The sequence below is a fragment of the Panicum virgatum genome, chromosome 7N (assembly GCF_016808335.1).
Source record: "Panicum virgatum strain AP13 chromosome 7N, P.virgatum_v5, whole genome shotgun sequence".
In the NCBI taxonomy this organism is placed as follows: domain Eukaryota; kingdom Viridiplantae; phylum Streptophyta; class Magnoliopsida; order Poales; family Poaceae; genus Panicum; species Panicum virgatum.
The window spans coordinates 50,111,984-50,134,611 of record NC_053151.1 but is presented as its reverse complement, the minus strand read 5'-3'; the positions used below and the strand labels follow the sequence as shown (position 1 = coordinate 50,134,611).

The 22,628-nt window shown below is 44.0% G+C and overlaps 2 protein-coding genes and 1 pseudogene across 3 annotated transcripts; 2 read left to right on the top strand and 1 right to left on the bottom strand.

Moving 5' to 3' along the window:
* Window positions 1-12,661: 12,661 nt before the first annotated feature.
* Window positions 12,662-14,314, bottom strand: LOC120683621 (16 kDa phloem protein 2-like). The gene is made up of 5 exons (XM_039965709.1): window positions 14,139-14,314; window positions 13,569-13,634; window positions 13,291-13,414; window positions 13,016-13,133; window positions 12,662-12,913 (listed from the first exon to the last, which is right to left on the bottom strand). Exons 1-5 carry the CDS (start codon window positions 14,203-14,205, stop codon window positions 12,866-12,868), a joined length of 423 nt encoding a protein of 140 aa, XP_039821643.1. The 5' UTR covers window positions 14,206-14,314; the 3' UTR covers window positions 12,662-12,865.
* A 1,728-nt stretch (window positions 14,315-16,042) lies between these two features.
* On the top strand, window positions 16,043-18,875 carry LOC120682268 (annotated as a pseudogene). The gene is made up of 8 exons (XR_005678334.1): window positions 16,043-16,496; window positions 16,581-16,666; window positions 16,772-16,822; window positions 16,981-17,366; window positions 17,746-17,884; window positions 18,090-18,145; window positions 18,261-18,331; window positions 18,404-18,875. The product of XR_005678334.1 is annotated as a cysteine protease ATG4B-like (transcript).
* Window positions 18,876-19,271: 396 nt separating this feature from the next.
* LOC120680601 (glucan endo-1,3-beta-glucosidase-like) lies at window positions 19,272-21,564 on the top strand. The gene is made up of 4 exons (XM_039962100.1): window positions 19,272-19,764; window positions 19,861-20,843; window positions 20,940-21,228; window positions 21,375-21,564. The coding sequence occupies exons 1-4, from the start codon at window positions 19,695-19,697 to the stop codon at window positions 21,398-21,400; spliced, it is 1,368 nt and encodes a 455-aa protein (XP_039818034.1). The 5' UTR covers window positions 19,272-19,694; the 3' UTR covers window positions 21,401-21,564.
* Window positions 21,565-22,628: the final 1,064 nt, after the last annotated feature.

Here is a 22,628-nt window from a genome sequence, read left to right as displayed (position 1 = left end):
TAACACCTCGCCACTTTTTATGAACTGAATATCAAGAACGTCAGGCATGATAAAGATGAGCGAGAGAGCAATCACTGCAAAAGTTGTTCGGTGGCACTGCGTGGATCGCCGGCGTCAATGAGGTTCCTTCGACACTGAAGCACGGAAGCACTGGATGGATCGCCGGCGCCGCCGATGTTCCTTGTACGCCGCACTGAAGAACCGTCGCGGTCGCGGAGGAGAAGTCTCTGGCCCAATGGATCGCCGATGGATCGTGTGGATCGCCAGTGCAGGCAAACAAGGGAAGTCTCTTCCGAAAGAAAGAAGCAAGGAAATTCTTTAGCTCAAGGCCTGGCGCAAGGAAAGTCTCCGGCGCTGCGCAAAGGAGCAAGGAAAGTTTTGGCACCGTGAAAGGCTCTGGACTGGCGCAAGGAAAGTCTCTGGTGCTGCTGCGTGCATCAGGGGGTGGGTAAGAAATGTTTACCGTGAAAAAAGTTCCGCCAAAATTGCAGAAACATTTTGCAGCATGTTGTTTTTTCTTCTCCCTTGAAATTTTCTCCCACTTTGGTACTGTCAGGTGGGGTTCTTGTGAGGGGTACATGGATGGTTTTTATGTGGGAAGTGTTTTCAATTGTTTTTAGGCGTAAAAAGTATTAACATTTTGGCAGAAACATTTTAGAAATGTCAAAACCATGGGTCTCCACATCTCCTATCAAACCTCTCACGCTGACAAGTGGGTCTCTATGAGGAGTAAGGTGGGTCCAATCTTAGTGAGAAAGGATTTTAGTTTTTTTCATCCTTTATAATATATAGTATAATTGATATTACTTTTAAAGGTCCTATAGTAAACTTTCCATGTACATCATTTTGAAATCATCATTAGTGCTTGAATCTCCCTCCGCCGGCCTATGCATCGTCATGGCCAATAACTATTCATATGAGGGCCAATTAATAATGCATGGGGCTACCTATGTAGATATATATCTTCTATTATCAAATTTCTATTAAGAAAATATATAAAGAAGTTAATTGTTTAGTAGTTGTTGATGTAATTAAATTATTTTCAAATATTTTTTTTCAAACATGTGACGCGTCTCCACAAGTATATTTATAATAGAAGATAATGGGCAAAATGAAACTGCTGCTAACGTCTCGCCAGCTTTTTTTTTTCTTTTGAAAAGGTCTCGCCAGCCTTTTACCAATCCTGCTGCCGGTAACGTGTGTGTGAGAGAAAAGCAGCAAACGTAATTACCAATCACGGGGATTTTGCAGCTATTTATGTGGGGAGAGCCGGTACGCGAAAACATCATGGTGAAAAATATAGATGGAATACGGCACAAGCATCTTGAAAATATTTTTTCTTTTCCTCTTCAGAAACTTCAACCCTCTTTTAACGTGTCAATAGGTTCAGCGTGAGAGGAGGTGTGAGAAAATATATTTGGTAAGAAACATTTTTAAAAGTTTTCATTCTTTATAATAAATAAAAATAAAAATATAGATAGATATGGTACATATTGATGACTATTATTTATTATTTTTAATAGGAAGAACTGAAACTGCTGCATGGCTAAGGTCTCGCCAGCCTTTTTCTTGAAAGGGCTCTCGCTCTCGCCAGCCTTTTAACAAGCAGACAACCATCGAGCAGTTTCTCCTCCTTTACCCCCAGACACAAGTTCTATGCAGGAAACCGAAAGCATTCTCGATCATTGCCTGAAGAACAAGGGTCGCCGTACTGTCTCACAACTATTGATCAAATGGGCAGGCTGGCCACCAGAACTCGCTACCCGGGAAGACGAAGACCAGGTGCGCCATCTGCTATACCAGCTGCAATGGCTTGCGGTCAAGCCGTTTCTCAAGGAGGCGGTCAAGCCGTTTCTCAAGGAGAGAAGAATGTCACGAACCAAGTAAAGACCCAGCAAAGGCCCATGCGAGAAGAGGCCTAACACTCATGTTGCAGGACCTGAATGGACCAAATAGTATGTAGATCCATGGAACGGGCGGCCGCAGCGGTGGCTCAGTCTGTCTCTTCTTAAACCCTTTCTTGCCAAAGGGGAGAACCTGATTTGGGACTCCCGGCTGACGGCGGCGGTGGGCTTCGGCTCGAGTGTGTCTGGCGAGCGGAAATCCTATACATCTTCCACGAGATTTTTTTCTTTCTCACCTTCCAGTGTTTGAGATTCATGCAAATTATCTCATTCGTTAGATCTTCTCAACCCTATACTTCTTCCTCCTTTCTTCTTCCTCCGCCCGCTGCTGCCGCCCCGCCTGCCGCGCGCGGCTGCTTGCTGCTGCTGCGCATGGGTGTTGTGCCCCGCTCCGCGTGCAGCATGCTGCCTGCGCCGCCTGCTGCTGTTGCGCGCATGGCTGCTGCGCCCCGCTGCGCGTGCTGCCGCTGCGTGCATGCTGCGCTTGCTGCTGCTGCGCGCCGCTCCCGGCCGCCGTGGTCTACTGGGGTGCGCGGCCGCTGCTCCGCCGCGCCTGCCCGCCTGTGCAGGAGCGCCACCGCCGGCGCCGGAGCCGGAGAGGAAGAGGGCGACCGGTGATTTTTTCTCAAAAAATGTTGATGCAAGTTGATAAATGTTGAATCAACTATATTCAAATGTTGAAATAGTTTGTAAAAAATGTTGAATCTAGTACTTCAAAATGTTGAAGTATTCTTCAGAAAATGTTGAATCTAATTTGGACCTAATGGACTTTATAGATACATTGATTATTCATGTTCTATAAGTTATATAGGGATCTCCTCCGGCGAGAACCTCATCCACCTACTGAATTCGTGAACTGATCTGGTCGCGAACGTATCGAGTGTGACACCTCTTTAAACGTGTCGATAGGTTCAGCGTGAGAGGAGGTATAAGAAAATATATTTAGGTAAGAAATATTTTTAAAAAATTTCATTCTTTATAATAAATAAAAATAAAAATATAGATAGATATATATGAATATTGTACATATTGATGACTATTATTTATTATTTATAATAGGAAGAAAAAAACAATTTGAAAACTGAAACTGCTGCATGCAGCTAACCTCTCGCCAGCCTTTTTGTTGAAAGGGTTCTCGCTCTCGCCAGCCTTTTAATAAGCAGACAACCATCGAGGAGTTTCCATTTCTTGCTTCTTTCCCCCCTCTCTCTCTCTCTCACTGCTCGTGTTCCGCGTTGAGAGAGTCCGGCTGCCATCGACGGATATGAGCCGCCCATCGTCACCGATCCTGATCTCCGACGACGAGAAGGGGCCGGCCGCGGCGCCGGTTGCCGCTGTCCCGGGTGCAAAGGACGACCAGACGCCGGTGGCGGCGGCGGCGGAGCAGGGGTGGTCCAACGACGACGGCGACGAGATCGAGACGCCGGACTGGCTCCCCGACGGATTCGAGATGGAGGGGTACTACGAGCGCGACGGCACCTTCAAGACGACGGTACGTCCTAGTCCGTCCCTTACTCGCCGACGATCTTGGTCTTGTAGCTAGTCGTGTGCTCCCGCCGGCGCCTCGCGCCCAAGTGCCGTCGATCGATTTTGCGCGCGTTCATGGCGGCCGCGCGTGTCCCCCCCGCGCGCCGCCTCGCGTGCTAGTCGCCCGCCGCCAGCCAGCATGCTGCCTGGATACCGGCTCCAAATGGCCTGGTAGACTGGTTGCTCGCGTTAGGGTTTACGATTATATTCCACCTGCTGCAAGCGGCGAACTCCATCTTCCTTGTTCGTTCGATCGCGCGCGTGAACGCGTATGATATATATGCAGGCCTACATCTGCCCGGTGAGCGGCCTCAAGTTCAAGATGATGGAGGAGGTGCTGGACTACTGCTTCTCCGACGGGATAGAGCGTGCCATCGCCGGAAAAGAGACGCTCCAGGACAAGACCACCCTGCAGGTGAGTGACCACGCCGTAGATGTGTCCTGCTGCCTTTGCTGACATTTCTGGACTTGGGGTCGATTCAGACGTGGATGCATGGTCTGCGAATCTCACCGTTGCGAAATGCATCTTGTGCAGGGAAAGTACGCGTGGCTCAGGCAAAAGCACGGGTGGGTGCTCGAGATCAGGGCCGGGGGTGAGAACTTTAGCAAAATGTTCAAGGTAAAAACGGAAAAATTCTGCGAGTAGTTTTTTTTCACAATACTTATGGTTTTTGGCTGTATATGTGTGCTTTGGTGCTGCATGCTTCTTATTAGTTGGAATATCTTAGTAGTAATTATTATATATGTTTCCTAGCTAAGCATGGTGTTTTACGGTCGTTATTAAATTAGTTACACAACAGCAGGGGCATGATTATATATTGTGTTCCTAGCTAAGCATGGTATATGATTTTACTGTGTAGTTATTAAAGTTACAGCAGGGGCATGATTGTGGGTAGGTAAAAGTTACAGCAGGGACATTCTTGTTTATAATGCGGTTGCATGGACTGGAGTTTAAATCCGTGAAAAGAGCCATGGATTTTATGTATGTCATATTATTTGTAATCTTCAACATACCATTTTTCTTTTGCAGTTTTATGCTCACCTGTCGGCCGGGGTGCGGCTTGCATCAAAACATGAAGTACTAAACTACATTGATGAGGCCGAGCTCCCCCAATATGTTAATGAAGATTGTGATACAAGCAGCGAAGATAATGTAAGGATCACCATGTTAAAACTAGTCTACTAAATTATTCAACATTATTAAGAACTAGCATTCATCGTTACATGCATGCATGTAGATCATTGCCCAACTTGATTTCAATATCAATTCTCTTCCACCTGGATGGGTCAAGGAAACTACATTCAGGAAATGCAGTGACGACATCAGAAAAGATACGGTAAATTTTGATAGAAGGAGCATATATAGAGCCTATTCATTAGAAAATACTAACTCTGTTATCACATGGTTTGATTTTTGTAGTTTTATACGGATCCGGTTACTAAAAAGGTATTCCGCTCGTTGAAGTCTGCGGAACAATACGTCATATCTGGAGAACCTATGGATGCTCATGTACCAATCATGAGTGTCACTGACATGTACTACTTTGATAGGTGCACAGATATGGTAATTATTCTCCCACTATATTTGCAACTGAATTGTTGCATTATACATTTTTGGGGTCTTTGTTATTTTATGAGTCCTGAAATTCTATTTATGTGTTGATGTGCATAGTAACAATTTTATTACCCACCACAGCTTCCATGCTTAGCAAGAAGATTGAAAATGGAAGGGACAAGAGACCAGAAATGCGAGGAGGAAGAGGGCCAAACTTCACACCGTAAGTATTTGCATCTATTTGTTCAATGCATATATGGAACTTTAAATAGGTTTGGAAATTAGTTTGGAATTTTGTATATGAACTTAAGCCATGGTGCATCTCCAATCGCATTTCCATAAGTATAGGAGCAGGGATGAATATTACATGCAAGAGAGGGGGATGAGGGCTTCAAACACTGGTACAGGCCAACGGCCAAACTAGTAGAGATCTTCCCTCCCCTAGTACACTACATGCGCACCCCACCCCACCTGATGCACACAATTATATTTTTGCATTCACCTCTAAGTGTGAGGGTGCCAGTGTAATGGAATGGGGTGCCTTAGTTGTGTACAATAATCTACTCTTTGCCCTAAGTGACCCCTAGCGACTCCAACTCTTCAATCCCATGTGCCAAACCCTAAACGCCCTCATACCCAAATCTACCGGTGGAAAACACTGATTGATGGGCATGGAGCTAGAAAGGGTTTAGAATCATCCGCTCCTAAATCATATTTGGATTAGATTACTAGTTATTTTTAACATCCAGCAAGGTTAGGTTCCTGCAGCTATGACTAGCGCGAGATATGGGATCTTGTGTCTTATCTTAACGCCTTATGTTTGGTTAGCAACAAAGCATGGTTTATGACTATACACACTAGAGTGATGAGGCACTGGTCTAACTCTTCATCTGAATGTCTTGAGGCACTGGTATAACTCCTCATCCCAATGTCTTGTGTTTGGTCAGTGATAAAGCTTCCTCACGCACCAATAGCTAGCAACTAGGTGTTTTTCAACCACTCATTTACGGCCTTTGTAACATTTTCCCTTTCACCAAACACCCCAACCCACATCGCTCTGACATGTTTTACTACATTGTCATTGGAATCGCTATATAATGTTGGAATCGCTATATAATGGTAACACTTGCTATTGTAAATGCCATTGGTGGGGTGCCCTGCTATGCCTTTTGCCACATTCTTACGCTAAGTGAATGAACTATGGGGTTTGACACTGGCTAGATGGTGAAGGGGATGCGAAAGGAATGTTGTATGGTGATGTCAACAAGGAACATGATGAGGAAGAGTGGCATGGTGATGACGAGTCGGATGAGGTACACGATGGTGATGGTAAGGAGGAGGAAGACAATGAAGATGCACTCTATGGTGATGGGGCAGAGGAAGAGGATGAACAAGAGGCGACCCGCGGTGATAACAATGAGAACAATGAAGAGCGGCAAGGGACTGATCGCTACCGTTCCATTACAGAACTCTATGAAGTAACAACACAAGTTACAGGATGCAGCTTGACAAGTAGCGAAGAATAACCGAGAGTACAGATGGAGAAGAGATGATAAGGGCTTGATTCGAGTTACACATAACTCCCTCGTGGCAACTCGAGAATTAATGTGGAAATTTTCTCTTATTCTTGTATTTCTCCCAAGTTAAAAGTTCGATCAAGTATCAACCTATGTTTATGTGATCGACTTTTCCCCCTTCTATTGACCATGGAAATGTGTATTTTCCATCTTCAATTTTGCTCGAGTATCTTATTAATTTCCATATCAACTATGAAAAATAGAGTGACACATATTTTCAATAAAACTAAAACAACCTTCAAATGATAACAATTATAACTTCAGCCCGGTACTGCACCTATTTCAAAAAGGTCGTACCGAATGCCGCCCAAGGAGTTGGCAGAGCTAAAAAACAGTTGCAGGAACTGCTGGACAAGGGTTTTATTCGCCCAAGCGCTTCACCTTGGGGCTGTCCAGCATTGTTCGTAAAGAAGAAAGATGACAATCTGAGGTTGTGTGTTGACTACCGGCCTCTCAATGCAGTGACTATCAAAAATAAATACCCACTTCCTCGCATTGATGTACTGTTCAATCAGTTAGCTGGAGCAAAAATCTTTTCCAAGATCGATCTTCGTTCGGGGTATCATCAAATTAAATACAAGAAGTGCTATCAAGTAACCGAGGAGGCACTCTAAAATCATCAATGTCATACTCCAAGATGGGTGTAATATGCACATTTGAATTAAAAAGGAAATAAGCTTCAAACCAAGACACATGCAAATAATTTAATCAATAGCACTGCTATCACCCAAACATTCATGGGAAACTTTCCACCGAACGCTCAAACAATTCATCACAAAATGGAAAAAACATCATGTACAATAAAAGTCAAGGTTCACAAAGTCAAACAAGATGCACAAAAATAGCTTATTGTATGTATCTAATTCCAAGTATTTCTAATCATTTTAGGCCTGACCCAACTACACCTGCTATAGGGCCAGCCAAGTTTAGAGGAACCAGACATGGTTTGAGCCTAGACCGACTATATATTTGATTGAATTATTTTGATTTAAAAGAGTGGGAAGCCCAAATTGGATCTAGGCCGGCCAAATCTAGGTCTACAAATTTGACCCGAAGTTGCCCATAGGACAAACTACGCACGACTTGTAAGGCCCAAAATTAACTTGGCTTTTTTCGGTCTGGATTGATCATGCCCGACCTCTAATTTCAAGGAAGAATATTCCCACCATAACATTGCATCTTACTACCCACAATTTTTTTTATTTCTTCTAGGCATTCATAATGGAGTTCATCTCCATGACCAATCTCGGTAGAAATGACGCAAACATGTTTTTGATCCTCCGAAAACGAGTTTTTTAATACTAAACACAATGCAGGCCACCCAATCAACTGCAATATTTAAAATAAATTCTATTGCTACATCCAAAATACATTATTACAACATTCAATAAAGCCACATGTCTAAGATGTAGTAATTTACATGGTTGCAACATGACAAATTCACAGTTGTAAAATTAAAATAAAGCCACTATTACATCCAATAATTTTCATTACAATATTACGATAAAAATATACCACATTGAACAATGATGGTTGCAACATCTTCTAAACTTATATGAAAAAGGATGGAAAAATCCTCAACAAGAGTAGAGGGATGTGAAACAAACAAAAAACACAATATGCAACATCTTGAATTTGTTGTTGGAACATCTAATTATCTAGTATGTAACACGTTTGAACTTGAGATCATCACAGCGCAAACTGACCTTATTTTCCAATTTCAAACAATGTTTTACAGTCATCTAGTCGAATCTAGTCGCCATGGCACTGATAAGGTGATTAGTCGAGATTAGTCGTCAATCAGGTCGATTAGTTGAGCCTAGTCGTCTGTCGTCCTATCATACCAGGATCGATATGATATGTATACTATACATTACATAGTATATATCAAGCATGAACACTGCAATGATGGTCATTGGGTCACTTGTGAGCTTATATGAGTGAGATGTCTAGAAGTCCATGTTCCTATCCCATTCCCATCCTCCATAACCTGGCTGATTTGCTGTTGGAACAGAATTTGATCATTTTCCTAAAGCCTAATGGGCCTAATGCAAGCCCGGTAGCCCAACCGCAAAGTGGACGCGGCCCGTTACTGCAAATTTTATCGTTTTCCTGCCTAGTTGGATGACTAATCGCGCTTAATCGATAACTAATCGAACAACTAGAATTCTAGTCGCCCAGACCTAGTCGTTGCTCCTTATCGGTGCCAAGGGAATGGTAAGCCCGACTAATTGCAACTAATCGTGATTAGTCGGACGACTATAAAGCATTGTTTCCAAATCAACCTCTCTGTCAATGAGCTCAAAATAGCAATCAACAAGATGCCAAAAAATGACAGTCTCCCACCGTATTGAGATATTACTCGATCCAAGGTGGTGTGAGTGAGAGGAAGGTAAGAGCGAGAGATAGAGAGTTGTCGAAGTATAAGTTGATTGCCTACCATTCTCCGTTGGCTTAAATTTCTCAACAAACCTAGCTAGCTATATCAGTTACTATGTCCCAAATATAGCACCAATCACCTGGCTATAAGTTCACTTATATCATATTTATGCTTATGTGTCTAAATAGTACTACATGCAACTCCATGACTCGTGGGCCCGTGATAATTGTAGAGGGCCTCCTTTGGAGTAATGCACGGGATATGATTTACGTGAAAAAAATTATCATACTAGACAATGCACTTGCAGTTAATCCTGTATTACCTCATATCCATAGTACACCAAGAAAGTAAAAAAAAAAAACTCCTACCTGGTAGCTGGTATGCCGTATGCCACCTTTAGTTTGCATAGGTTGGTCCATCTGTAATACAAATGTAACATACTATCAGGGTCGGCCCTAAGTTTTTTTAAGGCATGAGGCGAAACTAAAATCCGGGGCCCTTTATACATACATGACATTGATAGTACTAAATGTAAATACATATATAATGTTACTGATAAATAATTGTGTATGCAAAAATAATATCCATATGAAATAATTCATACATATTAAATTACCTTAAAAATTCCTTGCAACATTCCTCAATGCAAAGTCATTGATGATAGTATCAATATCAATCTTATCAAACAATCGCTTCTCAATGCATAGTGTTGCCAAACCATTTAACCTCTCTCAAGACATTGTAGATCTCAACTAGTTCTTCAACAATTTCAAATTTTGAGAAGCTTCTTTCCGCGGATGCATGCCACCGTCACAAGCATAGTAAACAAAATCCGATAAGCAATGGAGGCGTTAGGATAACAATAAGCTTTTGTAACAAACTCAAAAATCTCCATAGCTGTCATTGGTGTATCTGGCAAAGTGAATTGCAGAACACTCAACTTAGAAATTAGATCATTTAAATCGATGTCAGATGAACCATTTAGAGAGAAAGCTATCACCAGTGTTGTGCAACACACTTTTAGTTCAGGACCATCCAATGCCTTCAAGCTTGCTGAACTCATTAAAAATCCAAATAATTCTCTGAATGATTCCAGTTCGTCAAATCTAGTCTTCAATGAACAGATTGTCATATCAATAACCAAGAAGTAACTAACTTTAAATTGCTTCTCACCTTCCAAGAGTGCTTCCTCACTATTATTTTCATCAAAATGCTTCTTTCTAAGAGCACAATGCTTTACTGGGAATGATGGCTCGACGCCCATTTCAGATTCAGTTTCCTTTGCATTGACCATACCAGAAGCAAACCCCTCATTTCTAAAGGTTTTGAAGTAATCCACTATGCCTTGTATCTTCTGCATGGTAGACTCAATGCACATAGAAGGTGAGTGCAACTTCTTGCTTACTTTATTGACAGCAAATAAAACATCAAGACAAATAAAACATCATGCTTGATATAAATTCAAAGCTGCCAAGTACTTTTGTGTCACTCCTATCCTTTGGTTTGGCATCTCTATCTTCACTCAATGCAAGGAAAGCTTAGCTGAGGAGCTTGATATCTAATTACTGCAACACTTTTAATACAACTCTCCCAACGTGTGTTGCACAAAGATTTTACAGTTAAACCATCAACGTGATCAAGCAAAAAATTCCATCTTTTAGTAGAACCAGCAAATAAGACATATATCCATTGCACAATTCCAAAAAAAAGCATCAGCTTTGCTACAAGATTTAGCCATATCACAAAGAGTAAGATCAAGATTGTGGCAAGCACATGGCATATACAAAGCTCTTGGATTTATATCAAGCAAGCACCTTTGAACCCCCCTTGTGTTTTCCTTTCATATTAGAACCGTTATCATAACCCTGTCCCCTATTGTCATCAATATTAAGACCAAAGGAATTAATGGAATCAACCAAAACATTGAAGAACCCAGAACCATATGTGTCATCTACCTTCAGGAAACCAAGAAAGTACCCCTCTATTTTAGTTTTACCTTCACTCATGTTAACACATCGAACCAACAAAGTCATTTGTTCTTGATGACTAACATCTGGGGTGCAATCAAGAATAACAGAAAAATACTTGGCCTCTTTAATAATCTTGATGATAGAATATGTAATATCACAAGCCATAAGAGAAATCAACTCATTCTGAATTTTGTGGCTGAGATAATGATAATGAATATCATTATTTTGAATATGTCTGAGATGGTCTTGCATTACCAAGTCAAATTCTCCGACCATCTCAGCACAAACTAAGAAATTGCCATTTTTGTCATTATAAAACTACTCGTTAGATCCTCTAAAAGCCAAATTACATCTACCAAGAAGTTTTACTATGGCAACTATTCTCATCAGTACTTGCCTTATGTGCTCTTTCTCCTTCGACATTTGTTGTTGTAACTCAAGGTCAATTGTCTCTTGTTTGGCCAATCTTGTTCTCAATTCATTCCATGAGTGCATATTGGTAATATGCTTAACACTAATACCCATCATTCCCCAATGAACTCTTGCATTTTTTAGAATTAAAAAGCTTACAGCAAAAGCAAAATATTCTATCCAAGTGTTTAGGATAAACTAGCCATTTTATGTCACGTAGCTCTCCATTACTCATTTTTCTCTGATAATGAGAATATGCAAAATGCCTTAAATTATCATCCAAGGGGAATGCAATATTATCTTCTCTTATAGACCCCTTTTCAACTAATATATCCCTTGTTTTCTTATCAAGATTATCCCAATTTCTTGGATCATAAATATCCACATGACACACAGGTTCCTCATCGAGACTAGTATTTTCTGTAGCATTTGAATTAAATATGTGCCCATCATTAGTCACATTGTTTTCTTTCCATGTCAGTACCAACATTGTCATCAGAAAGACCTTCATCTTCTGGAATAATATGTGTTGGTTCCTCCCAGACAACTATCGCCAACTGTTTGGATCTCTTGAAGTGTTTGAATTATTCTTGAAAAACTTATGAATAGACCCCCTTTGTGATTGTCTCAACTAAGCCTAGTTCAGTTGGTTGAGAACGCAAATGTACACATGCACCATCCAAGTTGAAGTCCTCGCTGAGACAAATTCGGGTGCATATTTCTTCCAAGTTAAGTCCTAGTCGAGTCGAATTTGAATGCCCATTTATTCTTAATAATTAAAAGCCTCCTGTTTTCATTCTAGGTTGGTTGAGTTTATATTTTATTGTAAGGCAGCTAAATTTTCAAACAATTGATGTTGAACTCTAGCCTAAGATTTTGTAGTCGGCTTTAGTAATAGGAATAATATTTTGCGCTCGAATCTTGCTAATTCTTTTAAATTTCATGTCAATCAAAAGGTAAGAAGGCAAAAGCTGGGAAGGCAAAAGGCAAAGCAACAACAGGGACCCCAGGCTCCAGCAAGACACCAAAACCAAGCGGGAGGCCTTAAGGAAAACAGATCATCATCAGCTTGATCTTCAGTACTTCATCCGTATGCTTGCCAAAAGCTGATCAGTCTGAGGAGCGCTGGAATATCTTGTGGGCATATTGCTTGCCCTGTATTTTCCCAAAGTCTTTTGGTTCTCTTATTGCAATCTTCGGACTCGTACGATTGGTTTTGTTGTCCTCATCTTACAAAGATGTTAGCTTGGTGGTAGATGAACATTTAGGCGCCCCATGCTACTGAACTGATAAGACTGTAATTATGTTGCTGTTTGAAAATTTAGTATTGTACATCCTTTCAGAGTTAAAACTTTTTTCCTCAAGAGATGGTAATTCTGCAGGCGACGCCCCGTGAGGTGCGCAAACCAACAATTCTGAATAGTTATCACAATGCTGGAAGTTACATGCAAATATTCAGTTCATGACAAAGCAAAATAGTGTTGCATAACAGTAGTAACTCCAGTAAATTATGCTATTGCTCAGTGCACACATCGGGCAGATCAATTCCAGCTGCTGTAAGTACCCTCGTTGTCGGGGCGGCGAGTTTCCTGGAGAAGAATGCTCGTCAGATTAGCATTGCATTGTGATATAGTCCAGGCTGATAACATGGCCTGACTGTTGCAGCCGCAAGGGTATTGCAAGGAAAATACCACTGCTGGAGTGAAGGTGAGTGCAAGCTTGATCTCTCCACAGTATTTCTCCTCCTTGACGACTGGGTGAACTGTCGGGGGAAGGCTGCCTTCCTGAAACACAGCCTCCAGCGGGATGCTGAAAGTTCAGAAGTACAGGTAAACAAAGGCTAGTTCAGAGGCATGGTCTCTGAACTGAACTTTTTTCAGAAAGAACATAGATTCCGAAAACTGTATCGCAATTGTGTACAGGAGTAAACTCGAAACTGCATGGTCTGGATATCTTGGATACTTACCTTGCTTCACCAACGAAATCATCGTTGGTGACGTCGCTGTCCATGATCTTGAGGCTAAGCTGCGGGGTATCGTCAGAGACAGTGAAGATGAAGGTTTCGTTCCATTCAGGGTCACTTCCTGCTCCTGAATGAGCGAGAGTAAGATTGACAATCAGATTCGCATCGAGTTCTCTTCCGCATCACTGCATATACATCAAGTGATGCCCTCTAGCAGTAGCAGATACACAATGAAGGAGACACGGGGTATTCAATTCTTGTGAATGATATAAGGCAAGTACCATTTGCAACGCTGCTTTTCTGCTCCTGGGTGCGGCATGTAAGGATCACGTAGGGGTCCATGTTATCTGGTGAGCATTTGCACAGAAGAAGAGTACAAAAACGATATACGGTTCAGTAGCATACTATATTAGCATCAAAAGACGAGGCGTAAAACTATGGGACAGATCCACATGCTTTTGATGATCCAAGCGGGTTGGTCAGTATGGAAACTCTGAAGTTGTTGCTTTTTTTGCTCATGGACAAGGGAATGAACAGACCAATGTGGTCACAATGACTGAATGTAAAACAAAAGCAGATGTTGACCGCAGAGGTAGGGAGGTCAACATGCTGCAAGTAGCAGCCAGATGCACCCTTGATCACTGAACACCGCGATTAATCATGGCACCTGCTACTGTCGCAGATCTATCTTAACCGATGAAGAAACATGCATGATGCAGCAGCAATGAAGAAGATACCACTCACAACAGGGTCAAGTAACCAAGAGGGAGAGAAAGTTTCGCAGAAAATGAGAGAGAGAGAGAGAGAGAGAGAGAGAGAGAGAGAGAGAGAGAGAGAGATCAGAGGTTTACTGAGGAAATCGGTGTCCTCAAGGCCCTTGGCAGAGACAAGGAGAACCTCCAGCTTCCCGTGCACCATGTTTGTTGCCTCCTCCTCTCTTCCTCGATCACAGAGATGCAGAGAGATTCAGAGGCTGGAACTGAAGGACGAGAACACTTTCCCCTTGGCAACACAGCAAGTCATGGCACATATAAAGAATGTCTTTCCGAGCCATGTTGTCCACGGCCGGCCGGTCCCAGCTTGGCAGCTTTCAATCAATCATACCAGTTGCCAGTCTGCATCGCACATCTGACGATCTACCAGCCCTAGTAAGTAATTATTGAAAATTAGGATGGAAAGGAAAGAAGGATTATTGGTTGCGACTTGCACGTCCGTCTAGTTGTACAATTGACCAATACTCCTATAGTCCTAGATGACCTTCTTCTCTTGTTCTCTACTGTAAAAATAAGAAAGAAAAGAAACATTCAGCAGCTTGTCCTCAGCTGGGTTTGAGCTGGATGGGCACATGACAACATGCCCGGATGCTCGCACCTAACTGCCATGCAAGTTCCTTGAGATCGCGGAAATAACTCAGGGTTTGATTGGTTACATTGCATTTTATTTTTAATGATTTTAGCTGTTTTTATTTCAATATACGAATTATGATTTAGAATAATTGACATCTTTTGTCTTTTTTTTAGAATTCTGTCTTATTTTATTTGATTTGAGAGAGAGGAACTTCAGGAATTCCTGTTTTGGGCTTCGCCAGCCACTGGAGCGGGCCAGGCCCATGCTGCCAAAGCATCCGATGGGCCAAATATCATTCTTCTGTTGCCTTCTCCTCTTACGCCAATGATAATGCAAAAACGGAATGTGTAGCCTGTCTTGGTGCATCGTACACGCAGCAGGAGAGGGATGCGTGGCCTTTTCATTTCCACCTCTCGCTTTCGCTTGTGCGTGGAAGCCACGGCTCGAAGCAGCTAGCGACCAAACGAACCATTTGAATTTGAATACTACGTGTATACTAGAGTAGTTCATCTAAAAACTATTTAAAAAATACATACATCTACGACAGGGATTTTGAACTCAAGATTCCTCTGGCTACAATTTCCACGTTTCTATAAACCGCGGTCGCTGTCGACGTGCCCGTGCAAATTCCGGCACGTCCACTCGCCTGGTCATGACACGTGGGCCCGCACAAGGGCCCATTGTCTCCCATGCCATTCTCCAAGCCCACCAGGGAGAGGAGAGCCCAACTCGGTCCGCCCGTGCGTCTCCATCCCTCTCCCTCTCTCTCTCCCTCCTCTTCCCCTTCGCCTCCGCCACGCCACCTCTCCCATCTCCCTCGCCGCCTCCGCCGTGCGGCCGATCCCTCGCCGCTTGCGCTACCGCTCCGTCAGCCTCCGCGACTTCCTCTCCCCGTCTCCCGGATCGCCGGCAGGTAACCCGGGGCATGTGCTTGTCGTCTTCGATTCCGTTCTCTAGTCGAGCACGCAAAAAAAAGAATCCCGACGGCCTCACCTCTCGACTCGTCTCCTCTCAGCGACCGCGAGGCGGAGGCGACACGCGACAGGCGAGGCGGAGGCGAGCTGAGCCAGGGACTCCGTCCCGCGACCCTGCCGGCCGTCGCCCCGCCCCCAGGCCGACCCTGCCCCCCTGTGCGGCTGTGCTGCGCAGCTTCCGGCGAACCGCCACCGCAGCTGCTCCTCGCCGGCTCGCTCCCCGACCTCCCGGCTCCCGACGCCCGGCGCTCCCCTGCTCCCCTGTGCGGTTCCCTCCTCCTCCTCCCTGGCTGGTGGCTGGCCCCCTCTCCCAATTCCCAAAGGTATGCCAAGCTATTTCCCCCAAAATTTCTAACCCTAACCAGTGAGATTGGGGATGAATTAGTTGATTAGTTAGACTTATACAATATGTGCGGATTCTTTTGCTTTGCTAGGTTGATGACGAGCTTGCCCGAGAGGGGAGAAGCACCGCGATCCGATTCTTTGTGCAAGGAAGACACTGCAACTGCAGTTGCCTCTTCTTCTAGCTCTCAGCACAAGATAGCTGCTCCAAGCACTCAAAGTCCTCCATCCTATCTGGCGCCTTCACTCCCTCGTTTACCATCTTTGAGGGCCAGCAGGACTCGTCACCGGTGTGTGAGAAGAAGTCACCAAAGTCGTCCTCAGGATCCTACGTTTGGTCAAGGATTTTTAGGAGATTTGTGGGCAGCGGCTCCATGTGGCGTCTTCTCGGGTGCACCAAGGTTCTGACCTCCAGTGATGTGTGGTTCCTTGGCAAATGCTACAAGGTGTCACCTGAGGAGTCGTCCAGCGACACGGATTCCGAAAGTGGGCATGCTGCGTTTTTAGAAGATTTCTCTTCCAGGATATGGATCACTTACAGAAAAGGTTGGGCGCTGCAGGACTTCATTTGTGGTGAAAGCTTATTTCATGTACACAGGTGGCTAGATGTTGACATATTTCTTATCTCAGGCTTTGACGCAATATCTGATTCCAAGCTAACTAGTGATGTGAACTGGGGCTGCATGGTTAGAAGCAGTCAGATGCTGGTTGCTCAGGTAAACTTCGTTTCTTTCAAAATGTCCTTTTATTTACCAGCATGGCCACTGCAGTTGTAATTTGTAACGGACAAGCTGTACTGGCCTTTGGGCAAAATTTTGCAGGCGCTAGTTTTTCACCATCTTGGAAGGTCTTGGAGAAAGCCCTCAGAGAAGGTGAGAGAGATATGATTTGACTATTCTGAATTTCTGATCTGTTAGAGGTTTACCAATTCAAAGGAAAAAGAATAAATGCTGCTCAGTTATAGTAGGTGATGGAGCTCTTTTAATTCTTAATGTAGGGTTGCTTATAATGACCAAATGTTCATATGCAGCCATACAAGCCAGAATATATGCGTGTCTTACACCTGTTTGGTGATTCTGAAGCTTGTGTTTTCTCTATTCACAATTTACTTCAAGCTGGAAAGAGTTATGGTCTGGCTGCTGGATCATGGGTGGGGCCATATGCCATGTGCCGGGCATGGCAGACTCTTATCCGCACAAATAGAGGGCAGGCTGATGCTGTTGATGGGAAGGAAAATTTCCCTATGGCTCTTTATGTGGTTTCGGGTGATGAAGATGGTGAAAGAGGTGGAGCTCCAGTTGTGTGCATTGGTGTTGCTGCTCAGCTTTGCTCTGATTTCAACAAAGGACAATCAACATGGTCACCTATACTTTTGTTAGTTCCTCTGGTTCTTGGCCTTGACAAAATTAATCCAAGGTAATCAGCAAGCTACTAATTTCCATGCTTTTCGGGCTGCATATGGATCCGTGCTAGGTTATCTGAATTTAGGAGTTATCCTAAGTTGAGCTTGCCTGTACTCACTTAACTTCTGTGCTACAAAACCTGAGGACAGCGAAGTGGGCTGGGACCTACTTTTGTAAATATGACAAATATTGTGATATCATAATCCAACATACTGGGTTGTTGTATAGATGATTATTCTAAAGAGATGAACCAATCTTAAAACCATGCAGCCATCAATTAGACCTGATGATGAATAAAAATGCCCTTGAATAGTAGTTGATGTTTCTGTTGATGGATTGATATGTAATCTACTACTGTTCTAACTGTTTCCTGGTATTGAACTTTCTATCAGGTACATCCCATTACTAAAGGAGACATTTACGTTTTCTCAAAGCTTGGGCATTTTAGGTGGAAGACCAGGAACATCAACTTACATTGCTGGGGTACAGGATGAGAGGGCGCTCTACCTAGATCCCCATGAAGTTCAGATGGTAAAAATGCATCCTTATTTATATTTATTTAGCATGAAGGAGCATCTGTAGTTTTGTATTTCAGTGAGTAAGTAATATACTCTAAATCAAGTATGAAAAACAAGCACAATATGACCTTTCTTGTATGTGGATGCGATTAGACCAGGAAGCATGCTTTTTTTGCTACAACGGTCATAGTAATAGTGAAATGCTCTCTACTTGTCAGGCAGTTAACATTGCACCGGATAATTTGGAGGCAGACACTTCCTCGTACCACTGCAGGTACATGCACTTTGTCCATGAAGTCTGATGAAGTGATGAATGGAACTGCATACTCTTCCTCGGTTCCTCTGTATTCCCAAATGACGCCTAATTCACATGCCTTCATTTTGTGCAGTGTTGTCCGAGATTTGGCTCTAGACCAAATAGATCCATCCCTGGCTATTGGTTTTTATTGCCGTGACAAAGGTAAACTTTTGTTCCTCTTACGCTTGTTAGGTTATATTTGAGTTTCTCTACTCTGATTACATCTTTATGTAGATGACTTTGATGACTTCTGTTCTCGGGCCTCTGAGTTGGTAGTGAAGGCCAATGGAGCACCACTCTTTACTGTTGTGCAGTCAATCGAGTCATCGAAACAAATATATAACCAAGATGTTGGGCTGGGTTGTTCTGGCAGTAGCATGGCCAACGACGACGACCCTGATGGCTTTGGCAAAGCAGGAGAAGAGGAGTGGCAGATCCTCTAAACGGGAGGAAAATCGATGACATGTTGAGTGAAAAACCATACACTGAACACGTTGTTGGAATGCCCTTGTTTGTTTGTGAATACAGGAGATTATTTGTGATCTCAGGGTGTCGTCGGACGCCAGTGTCCCATAGGAAATGTTCAAAACGTGGCGGATGCAAAATCCCTTTGGTATCGTGTATACACTGGGTTTATCACAACTAAATGTATTTGTCCTTATTCTACACTGTGTTTGCTTGAACTGATTTCTATGCACCAGCCAAACTGGTTTCTAGAGTTGCTACCAACAGCTCGCCACTCAAACAGAACGAACAATTTGATCTTCTGAACTGACTGCTGGAGAGTTACAAACAATGTGTGTGTTGTGCGGATACTATATATTTGCATCCATGGCTGTGTTTAGTTCTCATGGAAAAATACTGTAGCGCTGAAAAATACTGTAGCACACTGTATCACTTTTCGTTTGTTTGTAGTGCATATTGTCCTACTATGATCTAACTAGGCTCAAAAAATTCGTCTCGCAACGTACATCAAAACTATACAATTAGTTTTTTTATTTATCTACATTTAGTACTCCATGCATGAGTCACTTGTTATATTTAATGTTTTGATGTGATTTCGATATGATGGGAAGTTTGGAGATCTAAACACACCCCATACCAGAATGCCAACAGAACAGTGCGTGAAACTTTTAAGGGTCACCAGTATGTCACAGAAGTCACTGCGAAGAAAGGCACAAAGCTGGCAAGCGAGCAAGCGAGAACGTAAAAGGGTCAAGAAAAGAACCAAGTTCATGGCATGGTCGAGCACGAGGCTGTAACCCAGAGCCAAAGGAAGGCATCCATGTCAGAGTGAAGCTGACTGTTCTGCTCCGGCATCACGCAATGGCATGTGACGCAATGGCATGTGGCCTGCCTGATATGGTGGCCGTGGCGTCGTTCCTCTACCGAAGAAGAGGACCCAATTCCCTCCCTCTTTAAAAATTGCAAGCTGCAAGCCATTCTCTCGGCATCTCAGAAGTGAAGAAGTATCACCTACTGGTGGTAGTAACTAAGTCATAGCAGCTACCCAGTAACCACGGTGATGAAGCTCCCCACCGTCGTCTTGGTCCAGATCCTCCTCCCAATGCTGCTCTCGCTTTCTGCTATCCAAGGTAGATCATGTATTCATGTTACTAGCTACCCTCTTGCTTGTTGTGTGAATCCGCATGGCACGGGCTCGTATTGACACTGTTCTTGTGCGCATGCAGGCGCGGACGCCGGCGGCATCGGCGTCAACTACGGCACGCGGGGGACGACCCTCCCGCCGCCAGCCGACGTGGCGCGGTTCCTGGCCCGCGACACCCTCGTCGACCGCGTGAGGCTCCTGGACGCCGACCCGGCGGTGCTGCAAGCCTTCGCCGGCACCGGCCTCGCCATGGACGTGACGGTGCCCAACGGCGTGGTCCCGCGCCTCGTGAGCCTCGCCTTGGCGCGGCGGTGGGTGCGCGAGAACGTGGCGCCCTACGCGCGCGCCACCAACATCTCGCGGCTCCTCGTCGGCAACGAGGTGACCACCGAGGCCAACCGGACGCTGCTGCTGGCCCTCGTGCCGGCCATGCGGAACCTGCACACGGCGCTGGTGGCCGCGACCCTGCACGACCGGATCAAGGTCTCCACCACGCACTCGCTCGGGGTCCTGACCACGACAGAGCAGCCGTCGGCCGCCCGGTTCCGCGACGGCTACGACACGGCCATCGTGAAGCCGCTCCTCCGATTCCTCCGCGCGACGGGCGCGCCCTTCATGGTGAACGCGTACCCGTTCTACGGGCTCACCAGCGACACGCTGGACTTCGCCCTGTTCCGGGTGAACGCCGGCGTCATGGACGAGGGCTCCGGCCTCGTGTACAGCAACATGCTCGACGCGCAGCTGGACGCCGTGCACTCGGCGATCAGGCGGCTGGGCTTCGGCGACGTGGACATCGCCGTGACCGAGACCGGGTGGCCGTCGGCCGGGGAGGACTGGGAGCTCGGCGTGGGCGCGGACCTCGCCCGGGACTACAACAAGAAGGCCATCCGGCACCTCGGGTCCGGCGTCGGCACCCCGCTCATGCCCAACCGCACCTTCGAGGTCTCCATCTTCTCCCTCTTCGACGAGAACCTCAAGCCCGGGCCGGTTTCCCAGAGGAACTTCGGCCTGTTCCGTGGCGACATGACGGCGGTTTACGACGCCGGCATCTTTACTTCTCCGGAGGTAGGAGTATCATTAGATTAATTATGATTCTTCAGTTGCTCATTACTGTTCATCAGATTGCATACTATTGTTGCATCATGCATACATGCATTGCAGACCGTTGTGCCGGTGAGCACGAAAGTGACGCCGGCGGCGGCTGGCCGGCGGCAATGGTGCGTGCCCAAGCCGGGCGCGGACGAGATGATGCTGCAGGAGAACATCGACTTCGCGTGCGGGCAAGAGGGCGTCGACTGCGCGGCGATCCGGGCGGGCGGCGTCTGCTACGAGCCGGACACATTGCAGGGCCACGCGGCGTACGCTATGAACCTCTATTTCCAGTCCAATGGCCAGCACGCGTTTGACTGCGACTTTGGTCAGACCGGCCTTGTTACTACAGCTGACCCCAGTAAGATTTTATTTGATCCTCTTTTAAGCTTGCTAGATGGTCGACAGTAGCGTATCTATCCATGTCCATGTGATCTCCAGCTAGATAAAGTGAATTGTTATTGTGTCTTTGATTAAACACGTGATCGAAATCTTTCATGGCTGCAGGTTACGGGGGATGCAAATTCATGTGAAAAGGACCCGTCGTCACACATATATCAACTTAGCATAGAAGACATCTTCTATTTTTGTGTTCAATGTGTCTGTTCTTAGTGTACACACAAAAGTATAGTATAAAAGTAGTCACATGTGCTCTGGGAGCAATGCGCAGCTTATAAATCTATCTTATTATTACTAATTAGAGGTTTCTTTGGAGCCTCCACATGAAGCCACATAGGATCCTAGGTGGACACTCTAAAAAAATAAAGAAATTCTGTAAATTCTCACAAAAATCAGAAACATCCAGCCATCAATCCAACAACTCTAATTATAATAAACATCGGATCTATTATCTTTTCTAATAAATTACCCACCTCTGCCATTATGAAAATAGACTAAAGTAACCCCCTAAACATATATTTAAATTACCCACCTCTGTCATTATACAAAAATCTAAAGTAACCCCCTAATCTTTATATAAATTACCTACCTATGCCATTATAAAATTAATACAAATATCCTCCTAAATTTGCATATAAATTATCCAATTATGTCATTTATTACAAGTCAAATTACTCATAAATCTGAATCTAAATTATATAATGATAATAATATATTAAAGTGCATCAATATAAAAATTTAAATTACTATTTCTATCATTATTAATATATTATTTATTTTATTATTTGTATAAAAAATACTACCTACAATCTATGTCACCATATATTCATGTATAATGGAAGAGATAAGAATATCAATTCACAAATAAATAGTTGAACTAAACATATATTGAATAAATATTGAGGTGTGATGCAAAATGAAATCTATTGCAACCAGATAATGACAAATATATATATTTTAGAGTATGTGTTCGCTTATTTAATAGATGAAAAGAGCGTGAGATAGATAATTATAATTATTAACATCATTCTTATATTAATTCTAATTAGCCCGTGCGGGAGTGCGGGTTGATAGACTAGTATGACACAATCAGTGGATCAGAGGCTCAGTGGCCCATTTTGCTAATCCATAGGATAAAAGGCAAAATAAAAAAGAAAAAAAAGACAAACTGAAGAGTTGATGGCCTAGAAATTAGAGAAAATGGTAAGAAAGACAAACTGAAGAGTTGATGGGCTAGAAATTAGAGAAAAAGGTAAGTAAAGTCAAAGTCCTGGTACTACGATCGAGCACTTGGGCTGCTACTCTAATAATTAATCCATGGTCTGATTTTACACCATTTCCCTTCTCGCTGAACAGCTCTTC

What these genes read in the sequence shown, in the direction of transcription:
- LOC120683621 (XM_039965709.1), bottom strand. Translation starts at nt 14,205, where the DNA reads ATGGTGCACGGGAAGCTGGAGGTTCTCCTTGTCTCTGCCAAGGGCCTT. An exon ending in TGAGGACACCGATTTCCTCA is followed by an intron (nt 13,635 to 14,138) that starts GTAAACCTCTGA and finishes AATGCTCACCAG; the next exon opens with ATAACATGGACCCCTACGTG. An exon ending in GATTTCGTTGGTGAAGCAAG is followed by an intron (nt 13,134 to 13,290) that starts GTAAGTATCCAA and finishes CTGAACTTTCAG; the next exon opens with CATCCCGCTGGAGGCTGTGT.
- LOC120680601 (XM_039962100.1), top strand. Translation starts at nt 19,695, where the DNA reads ATGAAGCTCCCCACCGTCGTCTTGGTCCAGATCCTCCTCCCAATGCTG. An exon ending in CTCGCTTTCTGCTATCCAAG is followed by an intron (nt 19,765 to 19,860) that starts GTAGATCATGTA and finishes GTGCGCATGCAG; the next exon opens with GCGCGGACGCCGGCGGCATC. An exon ending in TGTTACTACAGCTGACCCCA is followed by an intron (nt 21,229 to 21,374) that starts GTAAGATTTTAT and finishes TCATGGCTGCAG; the next exon opens with GTTACGGGGGATGCAAATTC.